This window comes from Bactrocera oleae, chromosome 2 (assembly GCF_042242935.1).
Source record: "Bactrocera oleae isolate idBacOlea1 chromosome 2, idBacOlea1, whole genome shotgun sequence".
Taxonomy (NCBI): domain Eukaryota; kingdom Metazoa; phylum Arthropoda; class Insecta; order Diptera; family Tephritidae; genus Bactrocera; species Bactrocera oleae.
The window spans coordinates 15,038,321-15,054,793 of NC_091536.1; the positions used below are offsets into that span (position 1 = coordinate 15,038,321).

Below are 16,473 nucleotides of genomic sequence, written 5' to 3' on the forward strand. Positions count from 1 at the left end.
CCACGAACATTGTCACATTCAGAAGACAACGTCGGTTACCCTGTAAAATGTATATATAAATGCTCAGCATGATGTGCTGAGTCGATTTAGCCATGTTCTCGGTTTTTGAAATATCTGAAATTTTTCACACGTACTTTCTTCCCCAAGAAGCTGCTCATTTGTCGGAACTGCTAATATCGGACCACTATATTATTATAGCTTCGGTGCAACTGAATATTTTAATATTCTAAACTTTTTTAAGCGATTACAAATACAAAATACTTGAAATTAGTTTGTTTACAACTTTCATCACTTTACACTTAAAACACTCCTCCAATAATATATTAAATTGTATCATAATTATCTGATTCTTTTGGAATTAATTGCAAAAAATCGCAAATGAATAATTACTCTGTCTGTAACCATGCACCCAAAGAAATATGTTTCAATTGATATGTGAACTACTAATAGTTAATAAATGATTTTTATATTTTACTACAATTCACATGCGTTTTTGCACGGGTAAATTGTTGCCAACAACTTCAATTAGCACAAAGGTATTAAATGTATACTGAAACGTATGATTGTTTTTGTTTTTAATTTATGCTACAAATAATTTTTGCACAATTTCACTGCGTTTAAACAAAGTGTAATATTTTTAAACGCTTTCAATACACATTTTTTACGCTTGTGATTTATTTATTGCTACAAATGCACACACAGTGGGTCGCTACGATGGCAAAGCGCATAAAAATATTATTACGAGTATATATAGTATTGCCAACATTATAGCACTATAAAATTGAACTTAATATCAAAACATGATACAATTAAAAGGCTGCCTATACATACTTCGAGTTTCTAGTACAGGAAAATCAAAAAATACCGCGACCAAATAGTGATAAGTATCAAAAAGTTGGCGCACTTTGCTTTCTTTAATTTTGATTAACTCTTCCTTCTCGCGTTCTATAATATTAAGGCGCAATAAATTACTCAAGCAATGTGTCACATCACAAGTAAATAAGCTCAGAAAAATTACCATGCAACTGGCATCTAAAGCGCCCAAAATGTATTGTGGTGAGCCACGTTTTCATTAAACGTTAAATATGTGTTTTTCTGCTAAGCTAATTGGGGAAAAACGGCTTCACAATAACAGAGCGCAAACGCGAAATGTTAAAAGCATTTCACTATAAAAGCATAAAGCTTTCTCAGTCCAGCGTGTGCTAAGTGCATATTTATATACTTTTTTCTGTTATTAAATGTGGTTTGGTAGCAGCAAGTGGAAAGTGAGTTTGATATTTATTTTCATTACTTTTTTCTTTTGAGTTTTTATTATGTATAGATGGACGTTAAATATTATTTTAACAGGTCGCTGCACTCATTTGCTATGCAACTGTGTACTCTTGTATATAATATTCAAGAGAAATGCATATAAGGCACTTAAATTTGTACAGGCAGCAATTTAGGTGTTTACTTAAATAAATATGTTTGGTGTGCATGAATATGAGTATGTTTTTATTATTGTGCAATTGTAAATAAATAAGCAGTTAAAATGTTATTTAAGTTAGTATTTTATATTAACAAAATAGCAATCAAAATTATATTTTGAAGTTTTGAAAACAAAAAAATTTCATGAACCATAGTGAATTTATGAACCTTGGTATTTTTTTCCAATACGAGTAAGCGCAAAAAAAAACAAATCTGCTTTTTCATATATTAATCACATTCACGACCTGTGAATGAAATAAAACATTCAAATTTGGTCAAAATGGGTCTGTCTTTTGTTTTTTGTTATGCAAATAATTTTGTGCCATTTTTGATTTGAACAAAATGTTCGTTCAAATAGCCACCACGGCTCCGTTTACTTATCTTCACCAGTTACGCTAATTTTCAATTCCTGGTGCAGCAGTTGGGCTATGGTATACTGAATTTTGTCTACGAGCTACAAGGTTGATTGGCATAAACTTTTCACTTAACATACCGTCAGAGAAAATAATTTAAAGGCGTTATATCGCATGATTTTGGCGGCCATTTGACTACGCCATTTTACAAAATTAACAAGTCGCCAAACTTTACGTACAATGTGTCCATTTAGACACGAAGCACGAGGCGGCGCACCGTCTTCTTGAAATTTTTTTCTTTTGTCTTATTGTTTAACATTTCAAGAATATGTCCTTAAAATTTTAGGTCAATAGAAGCAATATTCTTGAAGTTATTGTCTTATTAATCTTCTGGCCTTAAACGCTCTAACCAATAGTTCATAAACTTTAGACGCGTTTTTCTCAAAACTACTTTTTCAAAGTCCGTATTCATTATCATTTCAAAACTACTTGACCGATTCATTTCAAACTTTATACACATTTATGACACATAAAATATCGCCTCCTACGTTTAGTAAACATTTTTTTTTACATTAAGCGTGTTTTCCACCCCCAAAATGGCGAAATTTTTAGTGGAAAATAACAGTTTACACTTTAGATAGCCGCCAAAAATTTTTAAATGAAAAAAAATTATCACAAAACGTTTGGGGGGAAGATTTGATCATAATTTAACTAATTTTTCTTAGTTTTTTTTCAGATAATTTCCAGCCTAGTTATGATGAACACCGCAAATTGTTTTTTTCTCAAGACATTCTGGGGGACGCTCTGTTGCCGGCTTTTGCTTAAATATTCCTGGATGAAAAAATTACCCTATATTGTCGAAAGTATGCTCAATAATGTACAAAAAGTCCGAATAAAATTACTCAATCCATATTTAATAAAAAAATTCGCAAAAAAGTCTTTTTTTTTGTTTACCTTGAAAATATGGAGAAAAAAGGATACATTAATTTGATTATTTTATAATTAGGTAGACCGATTTTTAGGAATTCAAATGTTCTCAGAGGGTGTGATAAGGTTGTTTGTAATTTAATTAATTAAATGGAGGATAACATATTATTTAAGCTTATTTTAAATTTGCACATTTTTATATAAAAACATAATTGTATATCCTGTACGTCACCATAATTAAGTAGCGACTACCTTTCTGATAATGTCAACAAAAAATTAATGGCTTTTTTAACTTTACTGCAGGTAAAAACATAACATAGCCTTACATAACACAGCTAATATTTTATATCTGGTGTTAACTTATTTCGTTTTTTTTTTTTAAACTTTTTTTCTCATTAATTTATAAGCTTTTATTACAATACAATAATAAAATTAATTACACACATTATTTGCTGTGCGTTAAAATCTCTACATTGTAGCTATTAATTGCGGCGTAACAAAAACAATAACAAGCTGATGCCAGAGATTGAAGTGAATACTTTAATCCATGTTATTAAAATATCAGGCAATATCACGGCGCTGGCGTTGGCAAAGTGCGTTTGTTTGCAGTACGGCAGGTGTATAGTAAAACGTTCAAAACATAAGCGATAAAGAATGAGAATATTTATCCAATGCAAATGCGTTTCTACAAATGCTTTGATTTTTTGGAAAATAGTTGAAACAAATCGTCATACTTCGTTAGATATCTCAATGTACAATACATGCTCAGAATATGAAGCGAGCGTGTTTGAATTGCGGCCTCAAGACCATCTGTGCACCCGCTATAATTTTTATTTTCTTGCAATCTTATCACAAAATAAGCTTACCGGTTTTATGCGGTGAGTATAATGGTAATTTGATAAATGACCGTCGGGTAACCGCTGAAAATTTGTTAACGACGACAGGTGTGTAGTGGACGTATTAAAGTGAAGTTGCAGGTAAAATTAAATAAAAAAATAAGCATAACAAATAAATGAGTGTAAAACGAGAAGAATCATATTTCATGCACTATTTTATGTGTTAAGCGGGTGTAAAAAAATAAAATATTAATGCATAAGTTTATAAAAAAGCTTGAATTTAAAAAAATATTGTAATTTACATTGTATAATTTATATTTTTTAAAATTAAATAGGCTTTAATTTTTATCAGTTGTCGTATTTGTGGATCTACAAATATTCACTTCATCGTGTTGACTTAGAACAAGTTCCGGAATAATTATAATCCTGATTTTCTGACCGATTTGAATGCTTTGGCACAGGCAGTTCGGCTTTATGTAGAATGTGTCAGTTGACCGTAAACAAGTTTGGATACTGGTTAGTGTGTTTGTACTTGGCTATAATGTCTTTTGCATGAGTCAAACAAAAATAACAATCGTTTACATGATATTTTGCTTCGGTCCTAATCAAATTGGTATAACAAATGGCATATGTCTGAGTTCTAGTTTAGCCCAAGCTAATAGCAGTGTCGGTTGACTAATCGAAACACCGCTAAAGATCTTCATTCATCGACTTGACTGTTGGTAATATCAAACCACGTGACTAGAAAGAAATAGCAAAACGTTTTTCATTGGATGCAAGCCGTTGACCGGATTTATCAGAATTAGTTATACATATTTCGGGGCTAATTTAGAAAAGTTTGACATTCGCTGATAAGCAAATTGTCGATTAGAAAAAGATATTCTTTAGCGGAGACTCGCACCAAGTGTGTCTTGGATAAAAACGCCGTACTCTTATTACATAATGTATTTAGACAAACAATCTAAGAAAAAAAATTGTACATACTAACATAGTGCTAATTGCAATTGCCTTAATTAATTGTTCAATTTAATACTAAATTTATTATTAGACAACATTAAAGCTATCTCTATTTACAAAAGTCTATAAATAATATGATTTAAAATTATTAATACTAATACCTTGTTCCCCACTAAAATGCTTACATACACTCTTAAATACATGTACATACTAAATACAGCAGAACTTTTGTTGCATTTTCGCGCATAAAAACACGCTCCACTGATTTCATAACCCCTCGCTATATCTAATTAATTTACATACTTTTAACAAAATAGTACAGCAGCGTTACATTTATTTCACTTTAAACATTTTACATAATGAAAATCCTTAATGCGCTTACTAAGCATGCCAAAATCTCTTTCGTTGTTTGTGTGGTGGCCGCGGTTGTGGCATTAGTTCCAACATTAGTGCAGCATTAAAATTTAAAATATTTAATTAAAATTTAAAAAAAAAATCACCGAACGGTAATGTGTGAAGTCGACCATTACACATAATGCCACTCATACACACAAGCATACGCACACACAATAATACAGCACCGAAACACTTCCACATTTGCACATTTTTGTTAATATGATAAATTGCTATCACAGGTTGGTAAAGCTGTGGAAGCATACATGCACATTTTATGAAATTGTTGCAGGGTATGCGCGAACTTGATCAAAAAATTTTAATATAAATAAGCCAATATTTATGTAGAGCACTGCAGGAAATTCGGAATCGCTCGCGAAATAATAATTTTATTTTATTGTATAAAAATAATATTTTCTTTAAAATTAAAAAAAAAAACAATATTAATTTCTTAGCAATTAATTATAAAGAAATCTAACAAGAGCTGCTGTTGCTGACCAAGTCTAACTTTAAGGGTAAACATTAAGAAGTTAGTGGTAGTCAGAGGCACAAAAAAATGAGAATTTTCAGTAATTTTTTTTTACCAAAGTAGTAATATGGCATTATTATACAATGTTTTGACTTAAAGTCACTAAAATTAAAAAAAAAAAAAAAAAATTTTATAAAATTTAATTTCCAAAGTCTGTTTTGAACCAGTTCCACAAAAATGCCCTTGCGGTGACATCAAAAGTCCTTGGATACTCATCTAAAATCAATCGGATGAAAAAAATTTGTTTTATAAATAGAAAATCCTGGACCTGATCGAAGGAAAAAAATCAACAGTTAATTGATATTAAAAAATAGAAATTTTCGAAAAAAAAATTTTTATTATGTATTCTAAATGCTGTATACATTTCATTGAAATCTATTGGGCGGTTTTAGAGTTACAGTTGTCACCAGTTCAAAAAACATAGTTTTGAGAAAAACGCATTCAAAGTTTCACACTAGAGCTCTTGAGCGCTCTTTGTTATTTGTCGAATAACTCAAAAAGTGACTCGAAAATTTCAGAGGATATTTTCAAGATATTACACTTAACGAAAATGCAAAAAAAAGAAATCGATTATTTGAAAAAAATAGTCATGCGAATAAGCAATAACTACAACAGCATTACATCTGTACCGTTCAAAAATTATAAATGTAATATTTGTGCAGTATCCCACATTTGTTTTACGTATACGCCGTGGCACCGTGCTGCTGATTAGCAGTTACTGATATAACACATCGCAAATAACCAATTTTTCGGGCATTAAATATGTATGCATAAGAATTTTATAAAACTAACTCACACTCTAACGGAATATAATATTGCTACCGTTATAATCGATATAAACTGTCATTAGTTTGAGTGCTTATATCCCTAAATGATTAACGAATTATTAAATATTATATAAACTATGTTGCTGATTGCTTTATTAAGACAACGCCAAAATTTGTTTGATAACTAGCAAATTGCACCCAAATAACAGCAGAAGTGAAAATAAACATTAAAGTCAGTGAGTAACAGCAAAAAAAAAATATAATAATAATTTAAAATTAAAAATTAAACAGCTGCTTGGAAGACCAAAGCCGATATAATTATATTATCTCCATAAAAGCTCTTTAAGCCCACCCTGATAAAATCTTTACTAAATACTTAATTGAAGAACTTAAAATAACTATTGAAAAATTTATGAAAAAGTACTAAGTACCCTTAATTCTTCATGCTCACTAACCTTAACCTTATATAATAATAGAATACGCCGCTCTTCATCGTAAAAATTGCTAATTAACAATAAACCAATACACATTAATATTTAATTTGTTGTCAAAATATTTTTTCTAGGCTATAACCGTTTTAATTCACAAAACTTTTTACTAAACTGTTTTGGTGATTTGGTATGAAGGACGTGTGCACTTTGCAGATTTGTTGCTTCTATTGGTTTCACTTATTTATATTTGCTTATAAATATATGTTAAAGCAACATGTTCGATATAATTTGTGGTTTGATATATTAGTCTTCACAATGCTGTTGTTTTTGACATTTATCAAACATATACAGTAAATGGCAAGTAAATAAACTGATTATGGCAAAGGTGGCAACATGTTAGCAGCCGACATAAAAGTAAATATTTGCGCTCATTTTCAATCGAACCAGCGAATAACCACGGAAATAACGGAAATCTGTAGGTAGGAGTAAAGATAAGTAACAAACAAAAGGGTATTGGCTGGGGCAGCTGTCAGTGCTATTTGATATTCCCTAGCAGATATTTGTACAAAGTTTTTTATGAATTAATATGTGAAAATGCTGTTTGGACTTCGGCGGTTGTTGGTGTAATGGCTGTATATAACAAATATATAGTAAGCAAATATTTATTTTAGTATATATTTATTTTACTAAGTATTTGATATTTATTTGAACCATAATTATTTGCTCTAAATGTGCTAACTTGTTTTTATTTCGTTAACATATTTCAAGTTTTTTTTTTATATTTTGCTTTAATTGGTGTAGCTGAGTCACCCTGTTTAACTCATATATACCTTATATTTTACATAAATAAGTAGGTAAATCGGTGCGTATTTACCCTCTGAATAATACCACGTGATACCAAAATTTTCATTACACATGTTGTTGTTGTACTTATTGAAGATTGTTGTTTATTGATTTTGTCACCAAATAGTTGAGTTTTCTTGATGAAATGTACGTTGTTTACTTTTATTACAATATTGGTATACAATTTTTATTCAATCGTCGTTGTTTGCGCAAGCAATAATACTCTTTATACTCGCACTTATTTTATGATAGTGATATTTCCATTGTTATTATGGAAATTGAAAACCATATGCTTAACTTTCAACTTTACAAGAGTCCTTGTAATAAAATTACTTTGATCTTCAATGAATTTTTTTTAATATAGAATTAATTAATTTGTTCAAGAGTACTAATTGTAGATTCAAAATATTTAAATTACTCATAAGACACGTATGACTCAGTAAAAAAATTTACTTGTGCCGATAGTTTAAAAGTTTATTTTGGATTAAAAGCTTGAATGCAATTTTAAGAAAAATTTATACAAAAACGTTATTTCTGAATTGGCAGAGTTTACTTTTCATTGATTAAATATTAACTTTTTATACTTTTGCACATGTCTTCCAACTTATGCAATTTATTTTACTCATACGCAGTATGTAAATGCTTATAATTTGTCAGTATATTAGTATATATATATACGTAAAAAAAGAAATATATATATATATATCTACACATGTATATATTTATGCGTATATATGTGTAACCTATTATCTTGCATTTGTATTTTCCAATTAACAATATTGTGCACATGTTCACATACTCGTACGCATTCATTCGCCGTGGCGCACAGAATTTCATTGCAAAATAATGATGTAATTTATTTAATTTACTTAAAAGCTATTATATATCAAATATATCTGTACACCTGTATGTAAACCTGTATATATAATGAAACTAATTAAATTAATACTTACAATACAATTCAATGGTGATATTGGTGGAGACATATTTCTTGTGAAAATTACTCGCTTGACACGTGAACACAGCATGTTGGTGTATGCGTGACAAATTCTTCACCAACAATCTGCTCTTGATGGTGCCATCTGCTGTGAAGTCCACTACACTATTCTGAATGTGACCATTCCAGAGCCAAGTCACTGTGGGCGGTGGTGAGCCTGCAAATTAAGAATGAAAAAGTAAATATTTAAAATTAAATATATATATGAGTAATTTTTCTTAAAATAAAATAATGTGTATAGAAATTAATATTTATATGGTTACTGTTGTAGAGATGTTGTTGGAGTGTAGTTTGTTGCTGCAATAAATACAATACAAGTATATCACATAACTGTCTCACTAAATACCACCTATGCCAAACTATTAAAGCCACATATCCCACATTTCACGGCACAAATTAGTTAGATATGATTTATGTAAGCGGTTGTCCACAAATGGGAACAATAAGATTATTTATGTTTGTTTCTAGTATCTTTGTTATTTTAGGTCAATTCGGCTTGACTCCATTAGCAGTGGTGATATATGTATGCCATATTAGGCAGCAATTGTTTGTTGTGAAGACCTTTTTCTATGCGCTTTCGTGCAAATAGAGTAGTAGATAGTAAACAGTGAGATATGGTGTATATGTGAATAAATGTTTGGTAACATTTTCGTCAAATAACAAAAAAACATATCAAAATGTTTCCAATAATTAAAATTATAGGAAGACTCGGAAATAACTAACATATAAAAATAGAATTCCAAACTTCATTCAGTTATTACTAAGAGTCCACCACTTAAAATATTAGAACATTTTCATAATTTTATTTTCTTAAATTCATCATTCTTTTGAAATTCCATAAACAATGCGTGGCACTAATACAAAACTTGTTCACCGTAATGAACAAAACAAAAAAAAAGGATTTCGAAAGAGATCTCGGCTGCCTTATAATCAAAAAAATTGCTTAAAATATCTATATACAAGTGTCATACGCCGTGGTGCACCAGATCACCAAATATGGTAAATTCTGTGAGCCGTTTACTTATATGCACATAAATTAAATACAAGTGATGCTTAATATCATAGAAAATTGAATTTAAAATACTCGCGGATAAAAATTATTACAAAAGTGCGCCTTGTGTAACTCATACGACATGTCATATTATCAACAAAAATCAGTTGATTATTATTTTGTTTGCATAGATTATTATATAAGTGCTTTTAATATCCAAAAATTGAAAAGTTACTCAAATTTTGCGTCAAATGACAGACACGTCATGCGTGTCTGTAATATTAAACATATAAAATGAGTTAATTCTGCTTATAATATAGGTATATATATAGGTATATATATACATAATATAATATATATGGCATATGTATATGCGTCATTCCATCCAAAATTTACATTTAAACATTTTTTTGTGTTCCATGTTGCAAAATATGAGACAACTACTTTTTTATTTCGACACAATTTGAAAACTTTGAAGTTATGAATTTTCAAATGTATCAAATGTAAATTTATATGTAGAAAAGTATTCATTATAAAAATAACTAGTTGGCCTATTCTTTGCGAATATTTCTCAGCTTTCCAATGAGATGCACGTTAATTTTTTTTGAAGTATTTATTTTTATATACAAAAGTTACATTTTTATAAAAAAAAAATTTTGTATCAATTTGGAAATATTTTTACTTTATTTTTTTAATGAAAAATTCTGGATAGAATGACTCATATAAATATTAAGTTGTACTTTTTAAGAGACGAGGCATGAAGTTACAAGAAGCTTTAAATAAAATCGTATTTAGTAAAAGATGTTGCCGCTTCTCTAAGTCACGCTTTCAACTCAAAAAGTTCTTTCAGCCGTTGTTTTTGCAAGCCTGCCAACTATTTCCGCAAAATAAGCGGCTCAATATGTCAAAAATATTAGATATGCAAATATTGTGCCATTTAAGCCTTTACTTTTCTGCGCAGTGTGCTCACTACCTGTCCCTCTTTGAAAATGTGTTCTGCAATTTTTGTGCGGTGCGGCCGCCGTGTCTGCCAGAGATGTGCACATCCATTAAGGAAATTGCATTTTATTTATATTTTGGAACTTAAAGTAATCGCTTTTTCAAAGTGCAATCAAAACATATACAAATGACAAAATGGAGCAAAAACTGTATGCTTGGCGAGAAAAAAAGTACAGCAAAAGGACAAATGAGCTTTATACGAAGTATCTGTGCAATGAGGAGAAGAGGTATACGGCATAAAAGTTTTGTATACAAAAAATGCGCTGCCAACAAGCAAACACATACCAGCAAAGGCAAGCAGAATTTCTATAATCGTTAAGGAATACAAATTTATGTCATATTACAAGCAACACACTATAAGTACGTACGAATATGTATACGCGATGTATTTTCCGTTGGCAGGCAATTTGTTGCAGCGGCCAAGTAGCCTCTTTAAAGGATATATTTAGTGGAAAAACGTGGAAAAGGCAGACAAACTAAGTAGCAGCAGAAAGCCAATTTTGTGTCAAGTGAAAAAATGTTCTATAACATAAAGTACAAACAATAATAGCAACAACTATTTGACTGCCAAACAGTATGAGTTGGCCATAACAATAAGCCGAAATGGCTGGGTTGTGTTGATGGACCCAAATAAAATACACCTACCGCCAACAAAAAGACAAGCAAACAGTGGCGCATTACGCTTCAAGTGGGAAGTGCGAAGCTAACTGTTAATGCTGGATATACGAGTAAACAGGAAAGAAAGCCAACGAAGTTTGGTAAATACATTTTCAGCCAAATGGCAGATATTCGCAACCTTTAAGCGAACACACACAAATACCGTTACAGAAAGACTGGCAAAAGTTAACGATTCTACGCGATCTGGTTGGCTTGTCGAAGCGCTATCTCTGTCTGACCGCTCATGATGGGGTCTTGATGCCAACGACAAATTGCCATTATATGCGGCTCAAGCGCTTACCGTATAGTTGGCAAAATGACGAGTACAACAAATATAAAGAGTGGCATAAAATGAAATTGCAAAGCCACTGGTTCACATGCGAGCGCAAGTCTGGGTGTGTCTGGTTGAGCATGGGACCAAAAGGAACAGGAATAAAGATTGCATCAAGGGTAGTATGAAATGTCAATAATTCGTGGCTCGGACGTTGACTTTTTAACAGGCAGCTGAATATACTTTCGAAAGATAAATTTTAAGATTTGGAGTATACCAAAAAGCTTGCGAAACGAAGGTTAAAAAAAACAGCGCATTGGTGCAGATTTGCTTATTTGGTATAATAAAAAAGTCCTAAATTGCTATCTAGCTATCAAATTTAGGCTAAAGTGTTAAAATGTCTAATTGATGCTTTTCTTTTAGAACATAAAAAAATTATCGTTGATTTTGAATAAAAAATATATAAATATGATATATTTTGATAATAAAAAAAATATTGGTTCTGATTTCCAATTTTTAAAGCTCGCAGAAAAGATGTACGAAGTTTCAAAATGATCCAAAGCTATTAGAAACTAATATTCTAAATTTCAGTGTATTGAAATCGAGAATATCAAGCCATTTTCCAAATTTACTTTATTAGATTCCATAATATTCCAGACGGATCAAAAATGGCGAATGGAGTGAGCGCCGCAATATATTCCTTCCATTTGAATTTTAGCGTTCCCCAAGTTTTTGTAATACTACAAAATCTTCCAAGTGAAAGTCTTTGTGGTCAGATCAGACGCCTGAGATAGCTAATAATGCAGGAAACAGTTATGCTCAATATATGTATACGTCGATAGCCAGATGTCAATTAAGGTAATAATCTCGCACCATATTACGTCAGAGAAAGTTCTTAGAAGCAAGGAAGTAGTAGATGTAGTGGCTGCCGGACTTTATATACTATAAAAAATCCTGGGAAAATGTTTATGGCCATTGAATCACTAGAGAAAAAACGTAAGTCCCTAAAAACGATATTCCATGAAATTTCCGAATTTACTAACACATAGAATCAGAGATGTAATGCCTTAAGTACATGCAGGATCGCCATGATGATGTGCAAAAGCTCTAAGAAAATTATTTTAAATCACACGGTCTCGGAAGGGCAAAATGACAGCCCACAACCCACTGTCATCACATGCGCAAGTGTGGGAAAGAAGGCATAACTGAGACGCAGAAACCACTCCTGCTTCTGTCCCGCATTACCTAGAACTCATGCTAAATATCTAGCAGCTTCGCAGTTTAAGGAACTAGATAAAGAATCAAAATTAGATATTACAATAAATCGCTCTTAAAGTTTGCAAAAACCGTTGTCGTTCTGTGTGACGAATACTTCCGCTCAAATTAACTCTAACATCCATTTTACAGTACTAAGGACCAGTAGGTCTATGTATGGCATGACAGCCGGCTAATATACCTTATCCTAACCTAATTTAGCTGTTAGAATTCAATAATTTAAAGAGTTTTAGAACCAAATTTTGTTAAAAATATCTAAAATGGTTTGACCTCTAGTACCTCACATTATTTACATAACTACAAACAATAAAAGCACCTATCTCTAAATCAAGCACAGTAGTCAATTGCTTTTCAGAGCTGACTGCGACTGTATACATACAAATGTATTTTATTATCAAATTGCATGTCACCAAAAATGCAATTTCCAAACCCACCGACTTGCTTGAGGGTGCGTTGACGCCACTAGCTGGACACTTTCAAGCAACTCAGTGCAATAATTTCACTTTCATTCAACACCAAACACATTCGTTTTGCATTCTACACACCGCCAACAAGTGCAGCAAAATTTGCCACAAGCGTTACCGTCGAAACTACAATATTATTCTTTTCAGTTTTATGTGAAACCCTGTGCGTTTATTAAGTTCTTGTGTGTGTATGCATGCTTGCTACTTTTATAGCACGCTTTCTTTGTTATTGCCCCACGTTGTTGTTAGTTATACAGTTTTAGCTTTTGTTGCACAATTGCGCAAACAATTTGTTTCGCCTGTTCTACTGACCTACATCGGCCGTTTATATATACATATATACGTTTGTACTTACGGAGCCGGCATAGGGTGGGGTGTCTTCTTCGGTGTTGATGGCATACTTTCAGGTGCATATTGGCGTTAACTTGATTGCTTACAGTGGCAACACGAAACACACTATACGCGTATAACTATCGTATGTCTAGGTTAGATGTGATGAAGCGAAGGTGCGTTTCAGCGTCGTTTTACAAAGCTATGACAGCCAATAGGTAGGCATGGAAATTTGAAGATTGCCAATCGCGATGAAGTAAAATTGTTGCGAAACTTCTCGATGTCTAGCAAATGAAAGGGAACTCAGAGTTAAATTAGCTATTCTAACGTTCTTTTATGCCGGTTTAAGTACCGAATTTTGGTGGCTCATATTAAAGAGATTGAATAAGACACCGAATGTGCATTTTGAAAATGCTGGAACGCTGCTTTTTAGCCATTATTTCTTGAAAATACCTAACCAAAATTAAGGTGCATTCTATTAAAATCTATGCATTCTACTTTAACTAACCCATTGAGTAAATGTAACTTGATTTGTATATCACCCTGAAGGAAAAGCCGGGGACCCTATAAAAATATATGCATATATAAACAGCGTGACGAGCTAAATTTAGCCATGTCCGTCTGTCAGTTCGTCCGTTTGTGCACCTTTCTGTATATATGCGAGCTGGTCCATAAGGTTTTGAGATATCGATCTGTTTTTCTCTTTTCTCCCCAAGAAGCTGCTCATTTGTCGGAACCGCCAATAATGGACTGCTGTAGTATATAGCTGTCATAAAAACTGAGTGATCAGAGTTGAGTGCTTGTACGTAAAACTTGTTAATTTAAAGAGTTATCTTCACTAAACTTACCATGAGTAATTGGCCAAGACAACGGTGAAATTTCCGAAGAAATTGTTCAGATAGAGTCACTGTAGCATACTGCTGCCATACAAACTGAGTGATCAAAATTAAGTTCTTGTAAGGAATCTTTTGTATTTATAAACGATATTCTAGTTTCGTTGCAATAAGCAGCTAAGCATTTGATTACTGCGTTACTACTTTACAACTTAATGTGCTTAAGCTAATATATACACATATTAAGCTTTTATATTTATATTCACTATTGTACTTAATAATCAAAAGCATATGCAATTCTATACATATTTATAATAATAATAAGTTCACATCCACACTTATTCAGCATAAGTACCGCTTTTAAGTGCCACTAACAATTTTATAGGATATGTCTTTATCAAGAATATTATGGCACAAATATAGCGCACATAAGCCAGCGCATATAAGTAAATGAACGTTCATTTTATAAAGTACATATATATACATATTATATATACATATATAAGTAGTACAAACGCGCAATGAAATATTTCGTACCGCAAGCACACTCTCACACATTCCATATGCAAACATATCTACAATACATTTATTTCAACACGCAAGAATAACTGAAAATTAACTTAGTTTAATTACTTTTGTCGTTTTATGCGATAACTAACTAAAATTCATGGAAAGAACGTGTAAACGTGTTATTAGCTACCGCATGAATGCATGTATGCTTTTAGTAGGTTTGATCGGCAAGCATACTGTCGCGTGTATATAATATATACGAGGGCTGCTATATAGCTGGCTGGCCTAGGCAACACTAAGTGTTGCCAGGTGCAATCTGACATTTCCATTGCAAAGAACGTTTTGTCATTTAATCGTGAATTTTTTTATTTACAGGGAATTAAAAAACTCATCTCGGCCAAAAAATGGAATTAACTCGTGAACATTTTCGTGCGATCATTTTTCACAACTTTCGACGTGGATTATTACGACAAGAGTGCATCGATGAGCTAAAATCTTTGTATGGCTATGAAACACCATCCTATAGCACTGTGAATAACTGGTACAACGAATTCAATCGTGGCCGACGCTCGCTCAAAGACGAATTCCGTGAAGGTCGTCCAAAAACAGCCGTTGTGCCAGAAAACATCGATGCCGTACGTGAACTGATAATGCAAGACCGTAATGTAACATACCTTCAGATAGAGGCATGCCTATGCATTTCTCCCACCAGCATACATTCGATATTGCATGAACACCTGGCCGGATCTTGTTGGATCCCGCACAATTTGACAATCGCTCACAAAAAGGCTCGTGTGGATTGGTGTGAAGAAATGCTGAAAAAATACGATCGCGGTGCTTCAAAAGACGTTTATAAGATCGTCGATCGAATCATGGATCTATGCGTATGAGCCCGAAACAAAACAGCAACCGACCGAAAAAAAACCGTTTTCGTTGATAAATATTCATATTTTCATTACTAGGCCAGAAATATAAATAGCAGCCCTCGTATTCATATATATTATATGTGAAAATAATAGCTCCTAAAAGAAATTTCTAAATACTTGAAAATATTATCGACACAGAAGTGGTCTTCGAAAGCTGATTTTGTATCAATGAATAACCTCATTAGTTGCTACTTAAGCATTCATTTATTGCCGTCAATTTTTAACGACATGAAACTAAGTTTTCGAGTTGTCAGTTTTTTTGACTTTTTCAGTCGCCAAACCGCAGAATTTCCTTTTACTATATATGTGCAGTTTATTGGTCATAGCGTATGAGTAACATTCATTTATAAACAAAAACATAAATGTCACTTATACGTCATGGTGAAAAAAAGATAAATTTAATTTTTGTATTTATAAATATAATATTGGCAATTATAGGTATTAGCAAATAGCCGGTTAGTTTCAAATAATTTACTTCAAAAATTACAAAAACTACAAGTACATCATATTGCGACAAGGTTAAAAATCGTTAGCATTGAAATAAAGAGTAACTATTTTTCAGATCTTTAATTACTTGACATTTTTTAAAACACATCGCTAGAATTTCTTATTAGGATCTTCGAGCCATTAGTAAAATTTACCACAGAAACTGTGCTGCATTTGATTTATGTCAACGTTGACATGTTAGACCATTCATTGGCGCTTATGTTTCCGCTT

The 16,473-nt window shown here is 32.0% G+C and overlaps 1 protein-coding gene across 1 annotated transcript in view; it reads right to left on the reverse strand.

Moving 5' to 3' along the window:
• The window catches only part of side-VI (sidestep VI), a 201,664-nt gene that overhangs the window by 46,047 nt on the left and 139,144 nt on the right, over positions 1-16,473 (reverse strand). Inside the window, exon 7 of the mRNA XM_036378077.2 lies at positions 8,457-8,657. Within this exon, the coding sequence (XP_036233970.2) occupies positions 8,457-8,657 (201 nt within the window). The remainder of the gene's footprint in view (positions 1-8,456; positions 8,658-16,473) is intronic.